Source organism: Ochlerotatus camptorhynchus, unplaced genomic scaffold (assembly GCF_037179485.1).
Source record: "Ochlerotatus camptorhynchus isolate MF236.1 unplaced genomic scaffold, CSIRO-AGI_Acam_v1.1 ptg000078l, whole genome shotgun sequence".
Classification (NCBI taxonomy): Eukaryota; Metazoa; Arthropoda; class Insecta; order Diptera; family Culicidae; genus Ochlerotatus; species Ochlerotatus camptorhynchus.
The window spans coordinates 446,271-473,536 of record NW_027040568.1 but is presented as its reverse complement, the minus strand read 5'-3'; the positions used below and the strand labels follow the sequence as shown (position 1 = coordinate 473,536).

General features: G+C 37.1%; 1 protein-coding gene across 3 annotated transcripts in view; it reads right to left on the bottom strand.

The window, feature by feature from the left end:
* Oatp33Ea (Organic anion transporting polypeptide 33Ea) overlaps nucleotides 1-27,266 on the bottom strand; it is a 64,319-nt gene that overhangs the window by 23,127 nt on the left and 13,926 nt on the right. For 2 of the 3 annotated variants that reach the window (XM_065217694.1, XM_065217696.1), the window contains exon 2: nucleotides 14,000-14,773. In XM_065217694.1, coding sequence (XP_065073766.1) covers nucleotides 14,000-14,186 — 187 coding nt within the window. In that variant the 5' untranslated portion in view covers nucleotides 14,187-14,773. Of the gene's footprint in view, nucleotides 1-13,999; nucleotides 14,774-21,038; nucleotides 21,663-27,266 lie in introns of those variants that run through there. The other variant, XM_065217695.1, reaches the window with a different exon arrangement.

Here is a 27,266-nt window from a genome sequence, read left to right as displayed (position 1 = left end):
GACCTGTCAAACGGATAAGATGTCGTCTCTTTATAAATTCAGGCTCTTTAGTCTGAACAAATGTATGAGAAATATTGATGTTTCAAATTTTATTTGAATTTCTTAATAGTTTAACTATTTTCATTATTTGCAATATAAGCCACAACATTGCTGGATGAATTCCCCGTCGAATGGCATATTGCATGACATATTTCACATTAATGCTTTGGAAAAATGTGCGTTTAAAAATACCCCCCATTTTCGTTACAAGTCCTATTTTCGATTTCTTAATGTGACCCCCAGTATAGTAAAGAAAGAGTTGGCCTGCGTCAAAAATAGTGCAGCATTAACCTAAATGGACAAAGAAAAATGTACGGCAGCGTGATGTTCTAGTTCGTTACCCTTACACAAATCCAATATTCAATTTTTGCAGTGAATTTCAAATAGTAATTTCTCATGCTTGTGCATCATGATTTAGATATATTTGGCAGCACTGGATAGCTTATACTGTTAGGTGTAAGATTTAAACAAACAATGTTGAGTAAACGTAAAGGTGTCGAAACAAGAGAGCAATCTGTCAGCCGTTGTCGCTTTGTTGCGCGCCGGAGTATGCATGAAAGAAATAATTCGGTCGGTAAATGTGTCTGAAAGAACAGTGTATAATATTACAGAAGGCTTGGGAAAGTGAAGAGACAGAGCACCTGCTCATACTGCTAATAAAGCACAGAAATGGCTTACGGAAAATATTTCGTAAATTTGGGAGGAAGAAATTTGGCCCCCAAGCAGTCCCGATATCAATCCGTTGGATTATTTTGTATAGGGCTTCATCCAACGGGATACCAATAGAACCCCTCACACCACACTTAAGTCGCTAAAAGCTAAAATCAAGGCAGTGATGACATCTATGGATCGAAACATTTTAAAACGTGCATACTGCAGTTTCCGGAAGCGTCTAACTACAGTCGTCGAAAGGGAGGGCAATTTTTTTTGAATAAATTTACTTACAACTTCCATATGTTGCGAAAGAAAATAAATCGCACAAAATTCATTGCTAGAATAACTAACTGGTGTATTTTTTCTCAAATATGCCATTTACTGCAAACATTCGTCACGCACCCTGTACACAGCACATGAAATTGACCTCTTCCGGTCTGGACCAAATTTGTAGGGAATTTTCATTTAAGTTCAAATTTTAAAAATCCAAAGTTTTATGCTAATCGGAGCACGCCTCGGTCAAGGGGCGCATTTTCCATTTTTTGCTATTCTTTGGAAAGCTCTTTTTTCTTTTGTTCATATCTCCGGAACAAATAAAGCTACACATTGCATTAGGTATCGTTTTAATAAGGATTTTTTTTTTTTTATATATCTTTATTAAGGAGACTTTCAGCCGTTGGCTGGCTCGTCTCCGAATAAGGAAATTAGACAAGAAATCTAAATCTGTAACTTTTGTTTATGTGCAGTGTTGCCAAATATTTTGTTTGAAAACTTTAAATGCAGTTTTCTCACAATACGTGTCGTTTAATTTTCATTTTAAGGACAACATCGTGTTCTTCATCCTTTTTTACATAAGAAACACTTAACGACAAAAAGTAATTTGCGTAGTTCCGAGATATTCCCTTTTGAATGAACGAAAGTCATAAATTATGAGGGTAAAACTTTTTTTTCATTTCCTCTTAGTAAGTGGATTCATTCTCATGACTTATTATGTGAAATAATATTTAAAGAAAAAAAAAATCGATTACATTACCAAGAACAGTGTTGCCAAATTTAAATATTATTTAGCGACTAAAAACTTTAAACGTGATTGTTTTAAGTTGATGCATCTAAATATTTGGTTTGATTGCACCATCGTGTCCCACAGCATTTTTACATAAGATAGACTATCTAAAACAAAGTACAACGCAATGTAACATTTTGGGAAAACAAATTAAAGAAAAGGTTTTTTATTTTTCTGATGCATTTTCTAAAGCAATGTAATTAATATCCAAACCTACGCGTATTTCGTCTACAATGTGCAGACTTCTTCAGTGTCTTGTACTAATACTCGACTACAAGACACTGAAGAAGTCTGCACATTGTAGACGAAATACGCGTATCTGTCAAGGATAAGCAAATAAAGTAGCGGAATTAAATGGAAAATACTAATCCTTCTCTCTCTCATTATACAGGTATTTCACTAAGACGCCCACATTCATCAGGATCCAAACCTATTATTTTAAAAGTTTTCAGAAGGTAAGTGCACATTGGACCTAAATCTATATTTTGTGGTACAAGAACGCCAAAATAACTATTTATGGTCAGCCATAAAACAAGACAAAAATGTGAAATATAGGACAAAACTGTAGTTTGCTCATGTTTTGCATGCGATCCAGAATTTCGAGATCAAATAGATCTCTGGCGCATCTGTCTAGTTCATTAGAAGTTTGCAGATACCGAGTGGACAATGGTGTGTTCTATTCAGGGGGTAAGCCACTTTGCCACCTTGTGTTAAACACATCAAAAACACTCTTCGACACACTCAAACACCCTTCAACCACCATGAGAACCAATTTTTCAATCTTTTCTGGCAGCACTGCCATTCATTTGATGCCCTTTTTTGTTTTTTGTTTCCTTTATTTAACGTCGGTCTCTGTTCCGCAATCTAGTGCCAATCACCGACGGACATCGATTGCCATCCATTGACGGCAATCGAATGTGCAGGAAGGCAGCTTCCACACCTGCGTAGGATATCGCACCCATTCAACACACATGGGCCGGGACCAACGGCTTTACTTCCCTTCCGAAGGAAGACGTGACCAGAGATTTTTATGCTTCAGAAAAATCTCACCGACCTCGGCTGAGATTGAACCCAGACCCATTGGGGTGTAAGAAAGCAGTCACGCTTACCACTACACCACCGGCGCCGGCTCTTTTTTGTTTTCGTTGATTTTTTTTTCTGAAGGAGGGACCTCCAGAAATCGGTAGGATTCCACCAAAAAAACTGATCGGGACACCGAAGTAGCCCTCACCCCCGCAATTAGGAAAGAAGATTCAACATCAAGCTTAACATTGAAAAAACAGACAATTTCAACCTCTAACAAGCTAGAATATCTGTAACTGTATATGAATGAAGCGGATAATAATTATCATATCAATTATTGATCGATAGCTGAAGACAGAAATTTCTTTCTAATGTGTTTGATGCCCTTTCGTCGTGGATTTCATGTACACAATACCAAATCAGAGAGATCCATCCTACTAGCTGCCGCTTACAAATAGGTTCGTTTTTTTTTTTGCGAAATTTAGATACAGAGATTGCTTAGAAAGGGTCGTGCTCGGTTTGGTTATCTGGGCTTGATTACGACTGGAATTCGGTTAAGATGGATTCGAGAGGACTTTACTGGTTTGAGCCAGGATGTCAAGCATCATGACATGAGAATGCGACGGCTGAGGGAGTACTTTTTGAGATGGGAGTGGAACTCCAGACATACATACACAGCACATTCTTTTAGATAGGTGTTGCGGATGACGATCAGGGATGCGAATTTGAATTCCTGTAAGTTGTTTACATAGACGTGTGCATTATTTCTGGAATTCCGTGCTTTCACTGTGCATGATTAAATTGGTAAATTTTTGGAGAGCAAACAAAAAAGGATTCTGATTATAAACAAAAGTGGATGTAATGCTAACCAGTAAGCATTAATTTTCAATAAACGTTTTGACAGCTAGGTCGACATGCAGAAACACCCATAAACACCTTCCGACACCCTATAACACACAAGAAACACAATAACCCCCTGTAACGTGGGTAGATCACCTTTTCGTGGTACGTTAAGGGATGTAAGATCTACCACCGATTCCTAGTCCTGACTACTTCAAACTAGGGGAACAGGATTTTTCAGTAATCAAAGGAACACATCTTAGTCCTTGTTACTTTTTATGCCTTGTTGAGAGTGACAAGACTTGGCTTTGTCCACCGAGGATGATCTTGAAACAAGGAAAAACTCGGTTAGTTAGTCTTCATCTTTGTGATTCCGAATCTTCTATTCGTTGTTCCCTAATTTGAAGTGCTTAAGACTAGGGTTCTGATGCATGGTCAATATCGGTGTCATTCCTTAATTTTGTTCCTAAGGAATCCAATTTTGACTGACAAAGGCACGGAGGGTGTTTCAACACTCCGAAGGGTATAAATAGCGGGACCTTTCAATTAGAGTCGGATCCTTGAGATAAATGCAAGAATGACAACTCTAAAAAAATCGAATACTTCATCATTTCTCAATAGTGATGGAGTAATGTGACATGCACTAAACTAAGGACACAGGAAATACTACAATAGATCAAATTACTGGTCGCAGTGGTGTTAGGTCCCGAACAGTGGAACACAATTACAAGCTTCGTTCTGGTGTTACGGAACTGAAAAGTGTTTGTGATGGCCATGCTAAGCAATATGGAGACCTGTATGCGACAATGCAACGACAGTGCTGCAACCCATTGAATCTGCATACAGTTATTCATCGCAAGAGTTTGAAACCAATTATTGCACGGTTTCATGACGAGTACAATAAGAACTTTGCCAAAAATTATCGAAGGTCGGAAAGTATGCGTGCAATGTCATCTGGCGGTTAAAAAAACATTAATAATGACCAGCCATCTGCAGGTAAAATTCATCTTGAATTATTCATTTCAATCCCAATCAATACGAAAGCCCTTCTATATTGTAGCGAAACAATCCGAGTTTTTCAAATTCACTCGTCATAGCTTTCGTGAAGGTGAAGTCGTTGTAGTGGCAGATTTCTCTGAAAACCATTCTTTTGTTTTTTTAAGTGTACAGGGAATTCATTATAATAATTTGCTGGCAACCGTTCACACTTTTGCTGTTTACACTGTACACCAGAATAAAGTTGTACCATTGAACTGCGTCATAATGTCCGATACTCTAGAGCACAGCACAACAACATTTCATGCTTTCCAGTGCCATTTCATAGAGTATCTCAAATCCTAGGTATCACAGTTGTGCAAAATCTCGTACTTCTCCGATGGTGCGGTACCCTGGTTTTCCACGAAAGCAAATTTGGGGTGCCCACTGAGTGGCACTACTTTGTTACGGCACATGGCAAAGGACCAAGCGACGGATCGGGATGAACTTTGAAGAGATTGGCAACGCGAGCTAGTTTACAATGAGCCACTATTCACACGCCAAAGGAGCTCTATGACTGGACAATGAAGAATTGTAATACAAACGTTAGATTTGTGTCATCTGAGATCTGTTCCGAAGAAAAACAAATACTGCTCCACCGTTTTGCATCAGCTGCATCTATTCCCGGTATTCGTTCAATACATGCAGCAGCTCCTTCTGGTATTGATACCATTATTATGAAAACTGTTTCTGGTGCCACAACTGGTTCAGCTTTTAGAGTTGTGGCAACGAAACGTGCAAAGCAAGTGGATTCAAACAATAATGGGAAGAAATCATCACGAAGTGCTAGCCTTGAGAAGAAAAATAAGTAAATTGTAATTTATGTTTTACATTGTTATAATAAAATGTAAGAAACAAATCGATCAGTGTTTGATACAATATTTTATGTATTGGAATGTCTTAAGTTATAATGCAATTCGTTTAGATTATTACTAGTGTAAAGTTTTCAGCCACTAAATAATATTTAAATTTGTCAACACTGCATAAAAACTATTGTTGGTTTTATCATACCTATTTTGTTTCCATCAAGTATTATTTAACACAGTAAGTCATGAGAATGAATCTTATTACGAGGAAACGTTAAAAAAATAACCCTCATAATTTATGACTTTCGTTCATTCAAAAGGGAATATCTCAGGAACTACGCAAATTATGTAAAAAAGGATGAAGAACACGATGGTGTCCTTAAAATGAAAATTAAATGACACGTATTGTGAGAAAATTGCATTTAAAGTTTTCAAACAAAAATAAAAAATAATTGGCAACACTGTATAGAAACAAAAGTTACAGATTTAGATTTCTTGTCTAATTTTCTTATTAAAACAATACCTAATGCAATTTCCAGCTTTATTTGTTCCGGAGATATGAACAAAAGAAAGTAGTGGTTTCTAAAAAATAATGAAAAATGAAAAATGTGCCCCTTGATCGAGGGGTGCTACGATCAGCATACAACTTTGGATTTTTAGAATTCGAACTTAAATGAACATTCCCTCCAAATTTGGTCCAAATCGGAAGAGGTCAATTTCACTTTTGCAATTTTTTTGTGGCCACTTGGCGCGGAATGACCCATATAGCAAACATGTCACCGCACGATAAGTTTGAAAGTTGATTTTTCCCGCTGTCAGTGAAAGTATTGTACGAACTAGACCGAATGCTCATTTGTCAGAAATTAGCAATGTCGTTCAACAGGTACCTTGTCTGTTCGTGAGAATCAGATTGAAACTGATCCTTATGACATGACACCATAACTGAAATTAGGAAAATCATCACACCAATTACAAATCAAATCAGTCATTGCTTCAGCTAGTTCGGTTTGTGACGTTTAGGTGTGGAATAATTGATTGTTGCATGCATTGATAAGATTAATTTATATGCAACATTTCAAACAAAAAAGTATATATCGCCTATATCGCCAAGTGGAACTGAACTGAACTGGAACTGCCATGGTAAACATTACAATTCAAACACGGTTCTAACAGGTTTTTACGATTCTGCATTATTTGGCTGGTGTGGTACCTATTATTATTATTATTATTATTATTATTAATATTATTACTAGCTGACCAGGCAGTACTGTCTAGTTGTTTTATATAAGCCCACGAGGCCTAAGACGAACAAAAAAACCTTGAAAATCCGTCAATTTGAAGAAAATTATTATGATCTATAATTCATCAAACATTTTTTGTCTTATATATAACGTACATTCGAATAGCAATAAATAAAATTATATAGATCTAGTTAAGTATTATGAAAATAATTAGTAAATCGTCGTTAAAGCTTTTACACTGGTGATTTGAACTTGCAGAAAATTATGAAGCCGGCAGATGAGTTGACATCTTTCTTCGTTGATAAAATTGATAAGTTAATCACTCATGACCAGTCTTGTAAGTGGTCACCGTAGTCGACAGTAGTCGTAGTTTTCTGTGATAATCGACTGCCTTTACTTCCGACACTTGCAAAACAAGCTATCAAATTACAGTAACAAACTAAAATGTCATATGACAGGCTCTGTCATACGACACTGTTGCCGGAGACCGTCACGAATGTATGTATGAGTGTTTCTCATAATAAGATCTGCTGATGTTGTGCTTGTGTGAATTATGAAAATAGCAAGCAACGATGTCCTAGTAATAACATTTCTGATCAGAAATGGTTTAATTTACACCAAATTGAGAAATTAGGACGAAATCACAAATGTCATATCAGGCATAACATTTGATAACGGCACAAAAGCATTTGTAAACAAACTTTCTAAGGCCCTTTACACGCGAACCAAAGTACGCCCACGCAAACCAATACCACAATACCACAATACAATCCCATGATGTTGTTGGTTTGCGTGGGCGTACTTTGATTTGCGTGTAAAGGACCTTAGAAAGTTTGTTTACAAATGCTTTTTTGCCGTTATCAAATGTTATGCTTGATATGATAGTTATTTGAAAAAATTTCTTTTTGCTCGAATGTTGTTCTACCGTTTGTGTTGTGTAAGAGAGACGACGGTAGAGCATGAGAGTACGAATAAAAACAGACTGTCGCGCATGACAACGAAGCGAGTGTCGTAAAAAACGTCAACAGTTTCAACCCCTGCTCATGACTTTATTTGCAAAGAACAGTCATCCTTTCTAAGAAACAAAATAGAGTTTAAAGCAAGGTGAATTACTTCATTCCGTATGAAGCGCAGAGCCAGTTAACACGGCCCCGGTTTTTTTGTAATTAATTTATTTGATAAGGCTCAACCGAATTAACTTTACAGAGCCGAGGATTCTTGTTCAGTATACAATACATCACAGTCAAAAGGTAAAATAAAATTAACATTTTATCTTCCGCTGTCCAATAAGCCTCCTCCACCAGAACGGGTGCCGCTTCCAGTGGTTTCATTCTATGGCAGATTCGCCAACGAGAGTCAGAGCGCTTCCATTGCAGCAATGGACGCAAAACGTGGTCAGTACTCACACATTCATCACGAAACGGTTGCTTTTCAAAGTCGACGACGCATCGACTGAAAGAACTGCTTTTGAAGAACAATGAGGAGGACCACACAATGGTGGTGCCGAGTAAACAGACGATCGCGTGACACACTTTGAGAGTGGTCTGCTTGTGTCGACAGCCGAGTGAACACTGGCCCCAGTCTTGTCACATGACATTCGTTTTACTTGTGATTTTCTCCACCCGCATGGATTTTTTTTTCTCGCGTCACAATGCACAGTGTCCAGGTGACTAGCGCGCGTGTCTCGGAAGCACCAAAATTTGGCGAGCCCGTTTATTTCGAGTGTCCATCTCTAAACCGGTGAAAGGTTATTATCACCATCATCTCGACACCACCATTGTTATCGTTATCTGCAGCAGCAAACGAACTACAGCGACTACCTAGCTGCAACGGCTGAACCGGCATTAAGTATTAGAGAATACATTTTGCAAGTCCATTGCCTCCCTATTGAAGTTTAATTTGGCCTCGTGGCGCGTGGCTCTGTCTCTCTCTCTCTCTCTCTAGATAGAGGGGTAAGATCTATAGTGGGACAACTTTGTTGCAAATGGATTTTTTTTACTTTAACTATTTGTTTTATATTACTTCTGCGTGAAGTCAACGATTTACATAGTTGAAGATGCTAATTTCAAACAACAGAGTACAGTGGTAATTTTTATACGATAGATGAGGAGATGAAAGTATGAGACGGTACTAATGGATATTTTTGGTCGCTATTGAAAATTTATTTGATTGCTTAATTTATGTATGGGCCCATATTAGGGGCATTTAAGCCGACATTACATCCATTTCCCCTAAATGCTTGCCTGCAGAAATGAATTAATTTAAAAATTTGAATTGAAACGTAGCAATTGATCATTTCCGGAGTGATTTGAGATTTGGGCGTAATTGCATATGTAAACAAACACGTATAGTTTGGAGTTGGTTGGAAATGCTAACATGAAGCTTTAGTGTGATGATTTATTAGCTAGAGAATGATCTTTAGAAGAGGGTAGGTGGATAGTTCCGTTAGAGTACGGCAGTATGAAAATTGAATAGAAGTTGAAAATGAGCGAGAAGGGCCATTAATGCGTCAGTTTTTCAAGATAGACGCACATTTTTGCCTAACCCGTACGATGCATTTCTCAACGGAAGAAGAAACATCGTATTTGGTTGGGATCTCGTGTTATAAACATTTCTAACATCGAAATATGCTACTTTATGGGTATACTTTTACAATGACTTCTTCCTATGAGAGATCCGCCTCTTAAAATAAACTTGGATAATTTAAATTGAACGTTAACGTACTTTATAAAACATTTGAAATCCGTTGAACTTTCGCTGAGATATGACAATTGACGCCAAGGTACAGACAACGTTAGTTTATTTGGCACAGACGAAGGGTTAATGCGACAACTTTGCTGTTTGACAGCTTCCGGTGTAATTTTTTACGTCATTTTGGAAAGCATATTTAATCACGTGTTTATTCCATCTTTGTACTGTAAGAGACATCTAAAATTAATGGTGAGGGGTGTACAATCCGTTTAGAATAAAACATTACGTCTCTTTGATGTGGGAGCCTATTATTTGATAGATGCCTCGCCTAATTTCAGAACTCAGAATTTTAATGTTGTCGAAAAAAATATCTTTACTTCTATTTTAACTGCCACTGAAGAAAAATCAATTATCACAGGTTGTTTCTAATTCCCAAAGCAACTGATGTACGTGGTCATTCCGTTAATTAATGTGAAAACGATAAAAAAATATGACTGCTTTTACTTAAGTGGGACGTTATAAATGCAATTAGACAAGAAGTTCTTGATTTGACTTTGTGTAGTCCAATAATCTCAGACAAAATCAAAAATTGGCATGTGTCAGACGAAATATCTTTGTCTGATCACAAGCAAATATTATTTGAATATGAGACTGGTCAACAGCTCACACAAACTTTTAGAGATCCTAGGAAAACAAACTGGGAGCTATATAATTCAGAGCTCGTGGCAGGAAGAGACACGATAGCAATTAGCTTAAACACTTGTGAAGAACTTGAGAATAGTTCTAAACAACTTTCAAATTTGATACAACATGCCTTTTTTGAGAGTTGCATCGATAAGGAACGCTCTACAAACAGGGATGTACCTTGGCGGAACAACAGACTACAGAAACTTCGTAAAAAAGCCCGGAAGCTTTTCAATAGGGCTAAACGAACATAACAGTGGGAACAATATAAGGAATCCCTCACCGCTTATAATCAGGAAATACGGAGATCAAAGAGGATACACTGGAAGCATACATGTGAGAACATTGGAAATACTCCAGCAACTGCTAGGTTGCAGAAAATACTCGCTTAAGATTATTCCAATGGTCTGGGCACTTTGAAAAAAGAGGATGGCTCTTTTACTACTTCTACAAATGAAACGTTAGAGTTGATGATGAGAACGCATTTTCCATGTTCAAACGAAGACCAAAACGCAACGACAACAGCAAGTGGTATCGATGAAACCAGGACGGATATTCATGAAATATTGAATGAAATGGGCGATTGACTCCTTTGAACCTTTCATGTCACCAGGTAGGGATGGAATTTTTCCTGTTCTACTACAGAAGGGAAAAACGGTTTTAATGCCTATTCTAACAAAGATATTTCGAGCAAGCTTAATATTAAGCTATATACCGGCAGTGTGGCGACAAGTGCGGGTTGTTTTTATCCCCTAGGCTAATAAAAAGGATAAAACTTCACCAAAACCCTTCAAGCCAATAAGCTTATAGTCTATTTTGCTTAAAATAATGGAAAAAAAACAATAGATGAATAAATAAAGTCATCATATCTAGTTACAAATCCTCTGAGGAAATATCAGTTTGTATACCAGGAAGGTAAGTCATCAGAAACAGCACTCCATACGGTTGTTACAAAACTAGAAAGATCTTTTGAACCAAAAGAAATTTCACATTGAAGCAAAAGACATTGAAGGTGCATTCGATAATTCATCTCACGATTCAATGACTACAGCTATGATGAAACGTGGCTTCGATCAAAGCATCTGTAAATTGGATCTAATCATATCAGCAAACCTTGAAAGCTTACTCATACTCATCAATGTAAGAGCAACCAAAGGGTGCCCGCAAGGAGGCGTGTTATCACCTCTATTGTGGTCTTTAATAGTTGATGATCTTCTCAAAAATTTAATAGCTCAAGGCTTCGAAATAATTGGCTTCACAGATGATATAGTCATAATTGTACGAGGCAAATATGATTGTATTATCGCTAACAGAATGCAAATTGCCCTAAATTTTGTCTCATCGTGGTGTGATAGGGAAGGATTAAACATAAATCCTTCTAAAACTACTATTGTGCCATTTAAACAAAGCTACTTATGCTCTATGGATATGCAAAAGAACATTCGGTAAATATTGGGGACTGAAACCAAAAATGATCCATTGGATTTACTCGGCAATTGCGAAACCCAGGATTACTTATGGTGCATTGGTCTGGTGGCTGAGAGAAAGTTAGAAAAACTCCAAAGATTAGCAACTCTCTCAATAACAGGTGCAATGAGAAGCACACCATCGAAGGCATTGGATGCTTTGCTTTATATACTACCATTGCATAAATTTGTACAATTAGAAGCCGAAAAGTGTGCTCTAAGGATTACAAGCTCAGTGAAACTCTTTGAAGGAGACCTGTTAGTATCAACTGTCTAGTAAGGAACAATGAAGACTAGATAGAGAAAAGATACAATTTCAAACGACTTTTTCAAGTATTTGACCCTGGGCGTAATTCATGGCAATTTGGTGGCCCGGTTCTTCGTCCAGGATCGATTATTTTTATACAGATGGTTCAAGATTGAGCAATCAAGTGGGAGCAGGAGTAACTGGCCCAGGGATAGGAATATCGGTTCCTATGGGCAGATGGCCAACTGTGTTGCAAGCTGAAATTCAAGCAATTTTAGAGTGTTCCATTATATGTTTGCGTAGAAACTATAAGAGTTCAAATATATGCGCCATGTCCGACAGTCAAGCTTCTCTAAATGCTTTAAAGTCGGTGACATGTACATCAAAACTTGTCTGGGAGTGTGTTCAACCACTTCAAAAATTGTCTTGTCATAATCAAGTCAACTTTTATTGGGTTCCTGGTCATTGCGGGATTGAGGAAAATGAAAGAGCTGATGCACTAGCAAGACTCGGATCTTCTCATAAGTTCATCGGGCCAGAGCCCTTTTGTGGCTTATCGGCTGCATCTCTTAGAATGGAGCTAAAAGCGTGGGAATCTTCAAAAGTGGAGGAAAACTGGAAGAACACTTCTATTGCTAGGCAGTCGAAGCGATTCATTAATCCAAACATTTCTGTGACCCACAAAATTCTGGAACTTTCTATAAAAGATCTTAGTATATATGCAGGTCTAATAACAGGTCATTGTCCGAGCCGTTATCACTTGAAGCTGATTGGAAAACTTCAAGATGATGTATGCCGCTTCTGTGGCATAGAAAAGGAAGACTCGGAACATTTACTATGCCACTGTCCGGCAATTTTCAATAAAAGGCGTAAGTTCTTCGACAAGGGGCTGAACCCTTTGACATTTGGAGAACAACTCCCAGTACGGCAGTGCACTTTAATCGAAGTATAATGCCGTGCTGGGATAATGCTATTAGTCAAACGTTGGCGATCACTCCTAATAATAGTGATCCGGCATTTTGATATAGCTAAAGAAAAAAAATGGGGAGTATATCACAATAGATCAGAAAAATGGTCGCAGTGATGAAAATACCCGACAAGGGATAAAAAGAAAAAGAAAAAGAAGTGGGACGTATTATACCTGTTTACCCTAAGGCTGATTGGTAAACCACCTTAGGACAGAAAGAGTTATGAGGCGCTTAAATGCCTGAGACTAAGGCATTTTTTCTATTCCAGACTAAGCAGAATGTAGTCGATAAGCGATCCTTTGAAAAGTAGCAGTCAGTTTACATAAACAGGTAGAGCAGGGTACATAAAACAGAGGTAAAAAGTACAAATAGTTAACAAGTTAACAAAATTCGATCAAAATGTTGACAAACATATTTTGAGATTGCAAATTCGCAAATTCTCGATTTTCCCAGTTGAATAGCCACCCTGCTATTGCAGCTTTCAGATTATTTGAAAATTCTAGAATTATTTATGGGACCTCATGTTCAAACCGCATTTTTGCCCCACCTTACTCTAACTGATATTGACTAAAAGCTTATCTATGAATACATACCAATCGTTTTATGATACTGCTTCGTGAAGGTCAAGAAATCCAGAAAAAATTCCATCCACTTGTGGATCAGAAAGAGAATCAAGTTCATATTCAGGATATAGGTAAATGAAAATCTATTTTGACGGCCTCCAATGTAAAACCTCAATAGAAAAACATTCAAATCCATAGTGGTTTTTCCCGAGACAAAAATGATTCTATGGTAACGTTTAGCCCCTTTTCTAGCGTAAAAAAACCCATTTACAATAGATTATGTTGTACCAAACAAAAAGCTCAATTGTATTTCTACTGTTGCAACAAAAAATGTAGCTACAATAGATCGTTTTGCCTTGTTTGATACAATATGTTCTCCTGTCTTTATACTTTATCAACTGGGTTCATTGGTGACTTGTTAGGGATTATAACCTTGACCATCCGGTGTTGGTATTTCATCGTAGATTACACACGGCTTGATACCATCATCGGTTGTTTACAGTCGGCGATTCCGCTCCAATTAGTGTAATAACTAACAACTGCTTACCATGCTACTGATGGTTATTGGTAGTCACTCGACACTGATAAAATAGTCATTCTTCCGAGGCAAATTTACACAGCACTTGAGTATTGTAAGTAAAAAAATATTAATACCCTTGCACCTAAAGTAATGTCTTACCTGTCGTAGACGATGGAATTTTGAAGCGCTTCTCCAGTGTGGTCAGGGTGATTACGAAGTAAATATAGGCCATTGCCTGTGTGGTGCCCAGGAATCCGTACACCATGATAAAGGAACGTGACGTCGCAAATCGCTGAAGCCATGTTGGATGCCAACATGATAATCCGCACATGTAGTTAGATTTCATTTTTGTTGCGATTTCACTTTGCCTCAAAACACAGTTATCACAAATAGACGCTTGACACCTTTCAATCGATATCGACTTTACGGTCGTTGAACTTGTCGCGACCGACACTGTGACCCTGCAACTTTCCTGCACAACTATCAATCCCGATAATCACTATCACTGATCATTGCACTATTTTTGCTACTAAAACTCGAATTTCCCCATACACCTTTGCCCAATTTGGCAAAAACCGTTATTTAGCACACTGGGAATATTCTCACCGATTCCGCATAATGTGGTCACCTGTTCGGTCGCGCATCACACACTCAACTGATGTCTGTTGCACGGAGAGCCTTCCGCCTACGAGACGGTATCAACTCAATCAGATTATCAGCACCACACGTATCGCCAATGTTCCTATCAACTTCTCAACCTTTCGATGATTTGCTATTTTTGTTGTCAGACTTCTCAACACTATATTGCTGCTTATTTTCCGACACAGTACTTAGGTAAACTGATTGTTTGACGGTTTTGGTTGCTTTATTCTTTCTATACTCTCTCGCCAGGTGTTATCGCCTTTTCATTTCGAACCTGGTGGTTTTACCTAACTGATAAATAATAAATTCACTTGAGGATAATGAAATTTGCCTTCAATGTGAGCACATGTGTAATTTGATTGACACGTTTTTTGGGGACGCGGGTAGCAATTTTGTAGGAAGGTAGTTTCGAACTTTTTGTCTGTTTGCCAAGTGAGTGACGCATTTGTTCATTCACTCACACAATCGATGGAGACGCTGGGTGCTAAGTGGGTCTTATGGTGCGTATGTTTTGTATACGTTCGCTCGTGCATGATTCACGGCATTTTGTCCTTATCGAATCTAGTTCTTCACATTGAGAAAAAAGCTGAGTATGAGTTCATTATGTAGTCAGGTAATCACAAAGAATAGGGTCCATTGAACCACCCAGTGGGACAAGAACGCTTATAGTGTCATAAATTAATAGTTAGAAAGAAATTACGTGTCTTCAACTAAGCCAGTCGTTGTCTCTGTGCTAACTGCGACCCACCTTGAGAAATTGCATAGCCTCGCGATCCACCAATATTGAATACAGATTTCATGAGGCCAAAATTACCCTTAAAACTATTAAAAGGATTTAAACCTAAAATGGCATTGAAGAGTTATTTCGTCAATATTTCAAAATAGCAAAAAAAAAAAACATAATTTTAAACCGCTTAAAAACGACAAAATTGTGGTAAACAGCCTTATAAATAGCCATGCAACAACAAAGAAGTATTAAGCAAAAGTGGACTAAACACGCTAAAAAAGTTATATCATTTTCGGAGCCACCTTGAAAGATGTGATTTGAATTGATGAACAGTGTGATTCAATACAATAGTACCTGATCAACCTAAAGTCATGAAAAAAATATCCAGACGACTTTACGGAGATTTTGGAGAGAAAATCTGAGAGATGTTATATGCATTATGGAATACTGGAATGATGATACCTGATCAATCTGAAACATGAAAAAACATCCTGAGGTTTTCAAGGCGATCTCTTATCACTTGGTGTTATTTCTAGACTAACATTTGAATAGGGCGAAAGAGCCAAAATGTAAACAAACCATATTTTGCCACAAATAGAGAGAACAGCTCACAAACAAACAGATAAACACGAAAAAGTACAAGAAAATATAATTTTAAATCATCAAAAACGTTTTCTTTTACATGGCGTATTTCCAATTTTCAACTCTATGATGCATCTGGTTGTTACGCCTTGTTTTAATATGTCAAACGTACTGATTCTTTAGTATCTAGTCACGCCCGATTAATTTGAAATGCATCCGATTGATATTTCACGTGTAAACAACGAACAAAAAGAAGACAAAAAAAAAATCTCAGGGCTCACAAAATTTGCGAAAGAAGAACCAAGGCGGAACAACAAACAAAAATTCAGTGTTGGCAGTTCAAAGGGTTGAAGATCCGGGGGGTAACAACATGGGGGCTGTTGATAAACTACGTAGACAGTTTAGGGGGGGGGGGGTTGATAATTATCCACGGCCCATACAAATTTCAAATTTTTTGTATGGACAATTGTCTACGCAGGGGGAGGGGGGGGGGGGTCAAGAATTCAAAAAAAACTGTCTCCTTAGTTTATGAACAGACCCATGTAAGAAATTATCAGGACGTACGATGTTTTCTTTTGAATTTCACGGCAAAAAAACTTTTTTTGAGTTTTTACTTATGTATGATGATACATTACACTATAAACTATATGTTAAGCTAATAAAATCATCAAAAAATGGAAATTCGTGAAATACGATTAATTTTTAGGTCATCAAAATTCGGAAGCGATTTTATCGATATGGTGATTTTGGAATTCCGCCCTTTTCAAATGTTAGTCTAAATTTTAAATAATTTCTGAGCAACCTGGAATCTTTGAGAATATGTTGGAGATGTAATTTTAAATGTTGGGCAGTTGAAGATCTTCAGAATGATACCTGATCAAGCTAAAGCCTAGTGGCGCCGGTGTTGTAGTGGTAAACGTGGTTACCTCTCACGCCAGCAGGCCTGGGTTCAATCCCAGTCGGCGCCGCCGGGATGTTCTAAGGCATAACATCTCGTTGGTCCCCAGTTCATGAGTTGATGGGTCGATCTTGTTTTCCGTGCTGAGCACCAATGCTACCGACGCCAGGGAGGTAGCTCCCACACCTGGACCCTACCTATCGACCCATCAACTCATGAACCGGGGACCAACGGCTTTACTTCCCCGAAGGAAGGCGTATTCAGAGATGTTATGCCTCAGAACATCCCAGTGGCACCGACTAGGATTGAACCCAGGCCTGCTGGAGTGAGAAGCAATCACGCTTACCACTACACCACCGGCGCCATCCTCGCATAATGTCAGTTTAAAAATCAAAGTTCTCATTAAAATCCTCTTGATATTGCTGTTTTCAAGGCTTCAGGTGTATCAGGTATTAATCTGAAAATCTTCAACCATACAACAATTGAAATCTCGGCTACTTGGACCACTCTCCCCATACAAATTTATCATTTTATTATCCATTCTGTCTTATACCCCGTATTTTGTTGACATATTATTTTCACTTAAAGTTAGATGCATGGATACTGATATCAATAGACTATATAACGGAATATAGGTTTTAGACGCAGCCGAAGAGAAACAAGTTGATGAAGTTCAGTATGTATAACCAGTACGAATTTCACACCAACTCGACCAGTGGTGGCAGCACTCTCTCTGATTCCAAATGACACTAATTGAGTGTACATCAGAGATGTCAGATTTACAGACATGTCTGTGAATTTACAGACTTTCATTTTTTTCACAGACATTTTTTTCGTTACAGACATTTACAGACGTCTCTCCGGGTCTTGAAACGAAATTAAGTTTTTCATGTGATATCATAGCGTTTCGGTACGCCTTGGTGTACGCGAAAGGCAAAAAGGTTGGTATTAGTAAATTGTGTTATATTTAGCCAAGTTTTTCTCCCCCAGGTGTGTAATTATTTTGCAAAATGTAATGAAAATGTTGCTCGATATATCTGACTTTAAAACTGTATTTGTAAAAACGTTACAACACTTGGCTTGGTATTTGGCTTCGTTTTCCAGTACTCTCTACCTTTCGATGATCTTTATCTCGATATTCCTTCCTATCTGAATCGTTTCAGCAACCCTGATCCTGGTTCAACAACACTTTTTGAGCACAAAGTGTTTAGAATCGTATTAATAATATTATAAATTGCTCTTTTGATTGTCGATTTCTCCATATTTGTGTGGTGGAAAGTTGAATCTATCACTAAGATGTGCTTGTTCTCCCGCTCCTGGCGTGCAAAAGGACCAGTACTAAGTAACAAATGGATTTACACACTACATGGCATATAAGATCGACTCAAATTTAAGTATAAATTACTCAAACTTTAGAAAACGTAGTTTCCATGTAGACTGAGAAAATTTTTCGAATATGGCAAAAATCGACGAAACATTTACTCAATATAGAAGTATACACTCAAAAAATAAATTCCATATCCAATGGAAAATATTCATTAGAATTTCATATAACTTTCATGTGATATCATAATAGGGAATTGCACCAAAAAATCACATGAACCTTATGTGTGAAATTAAATTTAAGTGATTTATCATATAGAACTTATGTGATCACATGAATGTAATGTGAAATTCAGATAGACATCATTAGTCTTGTTAATGGATAAATGTTATGTGCATTCCCAATGGAAACTACATGAAAACGTGTTTCCGTGAACTAATTTCATATGTGCATCGAGATGTTCCTCATATTAGAAAACAAATGCCTGTAAAAGCTCGGTAAGTTTTACTCAGTCTATGTTAAGAGATGAACTAGCCATATGGCTAAACATCTCTATAATAAAGAAAAAAACTCGGTCTATGAGTTAGCTACGTTTTCAAGAATATGAGTGAACTTATCTCAACTTTGAGTCGACCTTGTCGTGTAATCGAAATTTATCTTTTTATTAATTGCTTTTAACGTATACAACGTAAATGGATGCATTCCCAACTCCAATTAAGTTCAATTCGTTAAAAGCAGGTCTTTTTTGCTCGAGCATGACTTTTGCTGACATTTCAAATTTTGCATCAATTTCATGATCCCCATAGTCTTAATTTGGTATATTTGTCAGGATGAATGTGTTTGCGAGAAAGAGTGTGTGTGTGTATACATTCCTTCTGTAGTATTCATGTTCATCTCATGTTGAAATGATCAGTTCTTTAGATTTAAGTAAGTGTTTTAGAAATAGTTACCCTATTAAAACAAATGAAATTCGTAATCCTCTCAACCTTTCCCCATCCTTAAATTGTTAAACTCTCTAACCTCGAGACGACCGCAAGTAATCGGTTAAACCCCCTTAACTCTAGTTTTAAGATTCTTATTGTAGAAGAAAAAGAATATATCGGCTCTGTAAAGTTTATTAGACTGAGCCTGTACAAATAAACGAATTAACAAACAAAAAAAAAATTACCCCCACGAGATCGTGGCAGTTGGTGGTAGATGCAAGTCACTACCTCAGGATGATTTGGTAGTCTATATGTATAGCGATGAGGCCAGATAAAGTCTCAGGAGGGAAGAAATAAAGTCAAAGAAGAAGGTCTATAGCGATGCACTGCCGCTCATAGCAAGTCGGTCCCATTTGCGTTTTTGTCAAAACTGGTTTTTTTTTTCAATGGAAATGGTAGCTAATCACCCATATTGCCATAATACTGGATTAGCTCAACAACTTTGTTCTGGAAACGTTTGGAAAATAGTTAAACAGGTTGTCCCATTACATAAGACGCAATTGTGCACCGCAAACGTTTTTTTGGCTTGCTGATTTGTGCTATGGGACGAACTTGCTATGAGCGGCAGCGCAGCATTCAGATGACTTCTATATTCTTCTTCTTATTCTTTCCTTTATTTAACGTCGGTCTCTGTTCCGCAATCTAGTGCCAATCACCGACGGACATCGTTTGCCATCCATTGACGGCAATCGAATATGCAGGAAGGCAGCTTCCACACCTGCGTAGGATATCGCACCCATTCAACACACATGGACCGGGACCAACGGCTTTACTTCCCTTCCGAAGGAAGACGTGACCAGAGATTTTTATGCCTCAGAAAAATCCCACCGACCTCGGCTGGGATTGAACCCAGACCCATTGAGGTGTTAGAAAGCAGTCACGCTTACCGCTACACCACCGGTGCCGGCATGACTTCTATATGACTGATGACTATGTTAAATATTAGTGCATGAAAACCTTTGAATTTACTCAAAGTTCTGCACTAATACTTGTGCAATTCACAAATGTCAGAGAAGTCTATATTTGCACACAGGCACTCAGATAAACAGAGCAGAAAGCTGAACAGAGGAACGGAACTTGAAAAACCGGTTAAAAATCATTATACATATAACTAAAAGCAAGATTCACACCTCATGAATGGATCGCATAACATCATTCGAACAGTTTAAAATGACGTTTCCTACCATTAGAACTTTGCCGTGGAACAATATTTTGATATTGCCGTTTCAGGGAATAAATTGATAATCTGACGCCAAATGCTAATTTTTCTCTGAATTGGCAATATGCTTTCTTCTAGAACCTCAAGAAAATAGGGTCTTATTTATGGTGAGTGGGTGCACACTTGCTTTTATTGTAATACTTACAATGCCCTTTTTCATTTGCGTTTCAGCTCACGAAGGTTAACTTCTTGCTTTGAGGTTAACCACACGTTGCTAAAGGTAAACAGCATCATAACGTAACGATTTATTCATTTTCAATCTGTGCACCATGTGCATACAAATTCAAAAATAATAAAAAAAATACGATGCCTGGCGATGGCATGGCGAAATTAGCTCGTTTGATTCGTTTGATTGATATGGTCTCGGATGAAGTGTATTGATGTTCTTTTTTGGATAGCAATTACATTGGGCACAACAGGTAGAACACTTCTTTTCAACTGCTCACAGGGTGGTCCACCGAGTAATTATTTGCGCTAGTTTCAACGACCGGTCATTACTAGCTGCGGCAAAAAATCTACATAATGCATGACGTTACAATTCCAGTCCGACAATAGCTGATACATCGAATGGATGCATGTTATTCTCATCATTGATAAAATAACTCGGCAAAGTCACGTTTCACGGTGTGTTAGTTTATGCCAACGGCAACGTTTTTGCCAGACGTGCACTGTTGAGCGGTTGGAGTATGGCCGGGTGATAGTTTTGAGTCATCTGTCCGCAACAAGTAATGAAAACCACTAATACGTTTTCTATTTACCACTTTCACTGGTTACACCTAACTTGTTTTTTTGTCTGACAGATGAGTAACACGGAGTAACCTACTTGAAAACTTTCAAATATTAAGCATTACGTTAAATCACTCAGAGCAACCACTTCGCTCGACAGGTTCTACTGAACTGTCTGCTATTACTGAGTACCTGCCGGGAAAGGAACGTCTAACGATTGAGATGCTACGAATAATAATACCTATACGGTGAAGATCGCATGCAATAAAATTCCTTATTGGATGTCTTGATAGGGACCTGCCTAAATCTGAATACCGGTCGTGATTGTCTGAATCGTCTTCTTAATTTTGTATAATGCATTTTAATTAGATTCTATACGCTATTTCAAAACTACTCAAATTTAAGTAGGATCAAATCTGATCGGTCAAAACTGAACCTACCCAAAAATGGATAAACTAATTTGGGAATGATAAGTTGACAAATAAGCAACATCGAGTATATATGTTTGGCGTCAATATAGGTCTGTTCCCGTACTAGCTTTTATGTAAGATTATAAACAGTAAAAAACTTGCTGTCCATATTATTTTCTTACAGCAACCTACAGCAAAAGCAAAAAGCAAGTACAGCAACAGACCTAATAAATCGAAAGGAATTGCGAGCGTCACAGTCGCTTACGCATGGAAGCTTTACGAAAGCGTGTGCGTTTTTAAGATGCCAATAAGCATGAAAAAAACTTAGTAATTATGGTCATCACTGTTTCCTTGAATGATTAATTAGATAGAGAAGATATAAAGAATGAAGAATTGAAATATCGATTTTCATTGTGAAGCACAGTGGCACAATTCTGTCAAAGACGGTCAAAAGGTTTTTCTATCTTTTTCACCATAAACATTTAAATATATTCGAGTTGGGATCCCGCTAGGGCTTGCCCACTCTCTTTTCAGGCCTTGCCGGGTAGATAAAAATACCTCAGTCGTACAAAATTATGATCTTAATATCAAGCAAATGATAAGAATTAGCACGATATACACGGGAAATAATCCGTTCCAAAATTCGTCAACCTCCAGTCACGATTTTCGGAACAATTAAATTTTTCGTTTACAAAAGTACACCATGACTAAAAATCATGAAATCGTGAACATTGTTCCACAAAATAAACGTAATAATTTTAAATGGAGTGAGGAAGTGGAATGAAAACAATGGAAGCCTTGATGCAGGTTTTACCCGCATCCCAAACTGGCAGCAGGTATCTGTCCAGCAGATGGAATGAACACACTTTCAATCGAGTTTTCAACACCACCTTCGACTTCCATCGGAGCGGCGGGAGCAAGAACACCGCATGCGTTCGGGGATTCTTTTTCTTCAAGGACGGCCAGTACGATGACATGTACCAGCCACTGCCATTGTGCCGGACCACCATTCTGATGATACGGCTCAGCTCACTCACTAATAATCGAGACACTATTCTCGACGGATCCGAGCACTCTATAAGGATAAAATCAACAACAACTGAAAATGACAGCTGCAGCATTGCATGTGCTCCAATTCACGATTTCAGGAACGAAAATTACACATTCATGGACCACGAAATCATGATTTTATTTTGTGTTTTCTGTAGCGTTATGAAATCGATGGTCGCGCTGAACAGGCGTGACGTAAGTTCATGGATTTGGGATTTATTTCATGAAAATGTTATTTACTCGTTTACGGGAACTAAGTCATGAATTCAAACGAACTAGCAGTTCATGCTTTCGTGATTTGTTGTTCACGAATACCGGAACGGTTTTTTTTTGCTCAACTTTAGATATCAATAGTATAGATTCTACCCGAGTTCATTGTTCTACGACTTTGTTGATGACTTATAAGCCCGTTATCTCATGACTTGTGTAATACTACCTTAACACTCCGAATACGGTGGATAAAAAACATTACGCCGACTACGAAGCTTCCGAAAAACGTGTAACAGTAAGTTTGCAATGGCATAACTTAGCCATTTCTTGATAAGTTTAAACAATTGTGGTACCTTTAGAATTCTTAGGGTCTGTAGTTTATTTTGATTGAAAATAGAGTCGTCTACTTTTTTAAAAAGCAAAAAGGTTCGTTACACGTTCTTTTTTGAAAGGTGTATTTATAGGATTTTGCTGTAATTTAGATTAATGGGCACAAATGATAACAATAAGCCAGAACACAGTCATGGTTCCTATATTTGGATCCTGGAGACAATGGAACGGTCCTCGAAAAATCCGGATCATCCGTAAAAGTGGACAATCCACGAAACTGATCCTAGAGCTCCGGGTTTTTTTTTAACACTAGGAACTGTGATATAAGAATGAATTTTAGACATGGACCCAAATGGCCATCGGACCGTGCAGCGGAAGATCTGGAATATCCGTAAAAGTGGTAAATCCACGATCCTGATCCTAGAGCTCCGCGTTTTTTTTTTACATTAGGAACTGTGATGATAGAAATAATTTGGGGTTATGACATAAACATGGATCCTCTGGTAAGTCCAGGACATCCGTAAAAGAGGTCAATCAATGAAACTGATCCTAGAGCTCCGCAGTTTTTTTTTCAAAAAAAACATTAGGAACTGTGATATAAGAATGAATTTGGGGTCGTGACATTAGAGGGATTCCATCCAGAATGAGCTGAAAAAACGTGAAATCGTGCTCGACCATCTTCGATCTGGATGATACTTGGCACATATTTTCAGTATGATAGACCAAGTATTTTCCGCAGGAGAGGAGACCCTTTTGACTCAAGGGTAATTTTTGAAAAGGGCCTATGTGTTTTTGCACACATACTTTAAAAAAAATGTAGTTCGAAAACAGTTGGTTGTAGAAAAAAATTTACTAAGAAGGAGTTGTAGGAAACTAATAAGGCTTTATAAAAAAAATATACACGGAATTTTTTTTTCGTTTTTTTACAAAAAAAAATTAAAAATAAACCTCAAAATTCAAATAACAAAAAAAAACGTATTTTTGATTTTTTTTATATCTTTTTAATAAAAACTTGAATAGTTTTGAAAACAACTCCAGGATGGACAAACTTTTAATAAAAAAGTTTTTCTAAGAGCAACTTTTAAGGCATTTTTGAAACTTTCATTATTTACGGCAAAATGTTCAGTTTGATGTCAGTATATGAATATAAAAATCATTTCAAATGATAGTGCTCATATCAATAAACTTCCTAAATATAACCGTTTTCGAGATATTTCAAATTTACTTTCATAAAAATAATTTTTTTTGTAGAAAATATGCCATTTTCATAAGTTAATCGTGATTCTCCATCAGCCTTGATATGTTTAGCAAGATACACATATATTTACCTTCAATTTGTCTTTTGACGATTGAACAATCAGACAACCCGTTTAGAATTTACAGGGGAAATGAAAACACTATTATTTTAAATATAGAAACCAACACAAGTTAAGTTGCACTTATTTTCATTATCAGGCGTAGTTTCATCCTATTTAAGTTGTTAATATTGATGCACCTATCCATCATATTATTTTAGGGACATTATAATGTCTTCCATGGTATTTTTCATGAAAAAAAAGAGCTTCTCTGTTAGATTAGCTTCAATACCAAAACAATATTTATACCTTAATATCCAAATGGTACCTACGTTTGTATTTAAGCATGAACATCCTTTTGAAAACAGACATCACTAAAAATATCTTTTTGAGTGAACAAGTATAATTTGAATATGGAATTCAAGAAGGTCAAGTGTTGCAAGCCGTTTCCTTATAAACGGTGTTCGTCAATGCTTCGTAAATTATCCGAAAATTTGATTGAAAAACATAAGTTCCTAGAATGGAAATTTAATTTGGATACATCTCTATCAATCTGTGACACGTGTCGCTTGAATTTGAATAGAATCGAACCATGTGCTGAAAATCTGGAACTAGAAGTGCAACCGTCAGTCATGGACCGCAGCCATCTACATCTCGACATAGCTTCGAAGAAATGCCATCAACTACGTCAATAACAACAGCATCATCTCAAGATAGTGGAGAGCAACAATTTTCCAGGATGCATAATATTGAGCTGGCATAGCTGGTATCAACGTATCGCCAATATCGACAAAAAAATTCCAGAATGTTAACTATCCCCGGAGAAAGTATATGGACATTACCAATGGCATTAAGAAACGCATCTTTGGTTTTCAAGCGGAAGAAGATGACCTGGAGCAACTTAAATTGAAAGCTGCGGAACACAATGAGATGATCGGAAAACTGAAGGAGAGATTTGCTGATCCAGGTTCATCGAGCGACGATCAAATAAGGATTCTGACGATTTTGCCGAAATCTTGGTCATCGCAAACGGTAATGGACGAGTTTGAAACAAATAAATACATTGTATTGCAAGCTCGATGCTTGGAAAACGGGAAAGGAGTATTGGCCACCCCCAACGAAAGGTTAGGACACGGTTTGGATCCCGAAATTAAAAACGAGGTATTGCAGTTCTTCGAAAGCGACCAGATAAGCAGAGCCACGCCAGGACTAAACGATTACGTTTCAGTGAAGAAGGAAGGTAAGAAGATTCATATTCAAAAGCGACTTTTAGTTTGTACATTGCGAGAAGCTTTTATTAAATTTCAAGAAGTTAGTAAAAATAGCATTGGATTTAGTTCATTTGCAGCACTTAAACCAAAGCATTGCAAATTACTTGGTAGTTCAGGTTCTCACAATATGTGTGTTTGTACCATCCATGAAAATATTAATTTAATGTTTCATTGTCTTAGAAAATATTCATTCGAAAAAGATTTCAACCATTATTTTGAAGAAATATTATGCAGCTCATCATTGTTACCTCCGCGAATGCGAACGTTGCCCAGGTCTCTCAGATTTTGAAAGAAGTTTTTCAGAAAAATTCGAGGAACAGGGTATGTCTGAAATATGTTTTGAACAATGGGTTTCAACTGATCGATGTAGTTTAGAGAAACTTGTAAAACCAGTAGATGGATTTGTTCCTTATTTTTGCGAAAAGTTGGAAAAACTGGTATCCCATGATTATATTAAAACTCAGCAGTCTAGTTTCTTGAGAAATACAAAAAATACTCTTAAAAATGGAGAAGTTGTCATAATTTGTGATTTTTCCGAAAATTATTCATTTGTTCTTCTGCTGCCCAAAGTAGTTACTGGAATAATCAACAAGCTGCTATTCTTCCTTTTTACATTTATTATTCAGAATCAGGTAGAATTAAAAATTCATAACATATAAAAACATACCAATCAAAAGTTCATCAAATAAAAATATATTCAACGAAAAGGTTTATGTACAAATTATTATTATTAAAGACGATCGAAAGTAATAAATGTAAGATGCAAATAAAAACGCATGGGTATTTAATTTATTTATCTTATTTATCTTATAAGTTTAAAACCAAACTTCCAATAGTCTATTGGTGCAAGGGTAAGGCGAAGGTAAGTACATGCGTATCTTGCAAAACTTATCATATTTGATGGACAATCACGTATAACTTACGAAAAGGGCATATTTTCTACAAAAAATTGATTATGATGAAAGTAAATTTGAAATATCTTGAAAACGGTTACATTTAGGAAGTTTATCGATATGAGCACTATCGTTTGAAATGATTTTTATATTCATATACTGACATCAAACTGAACATTTTGCCGTAAATAATGAAAGTTTCAAAAATGCCTTAAAAGTTGCTCTTAGAAAAACTTTTTTATTAAAAGTTTGTCCATCCTGGAGTTGTTTTCAAAACTTCTGCTTTCTATTCAAGTTTTTATTAAAAAAATATAAAAAAAATCAAAAATACGTTTTTTTTTGTTATTTGAATTTTGAGGTTTATTTTTAATTTTTTTTTTGTAAAAAAACGAAAAAAAAATTCCGTGCATATTTTTTTATAAAGCCTTATTAGTTTCCTACAACTCCTTCTTAGTAAATTTTTTTCTACAACCAACTGTTTTCGAACTACATTTTTTTTAAAAGTATGTGTGCAAAAACACATAGGCCCTTTTCAAAAATTACCCTTGAGTCAAAAGGGTCTCCTCTCCTGCGGAAAATACTTGGTCTATCATACTGAAAATATGTGCCAAGTATCATTCAGATCGAAGATAGTCAAGTTTGGTGACTGACCGATTTGGCGTGGAATTGGTCATTAACATGTACCTAGATAGCCATGGGACCGTGGTCGATATGTAGGGTCCAGGTGGTGGGAGCTGCCTCCCTGGCGTCGGTAGCATTGGTGCTCAGCACAGAAAACAAGATCGACGGAAAACAAATAACGATGACTTTGTAAAATTGAAGTGCGGGACGAAATATTAGTGATTAGTGTGTGCGTATATAAAACC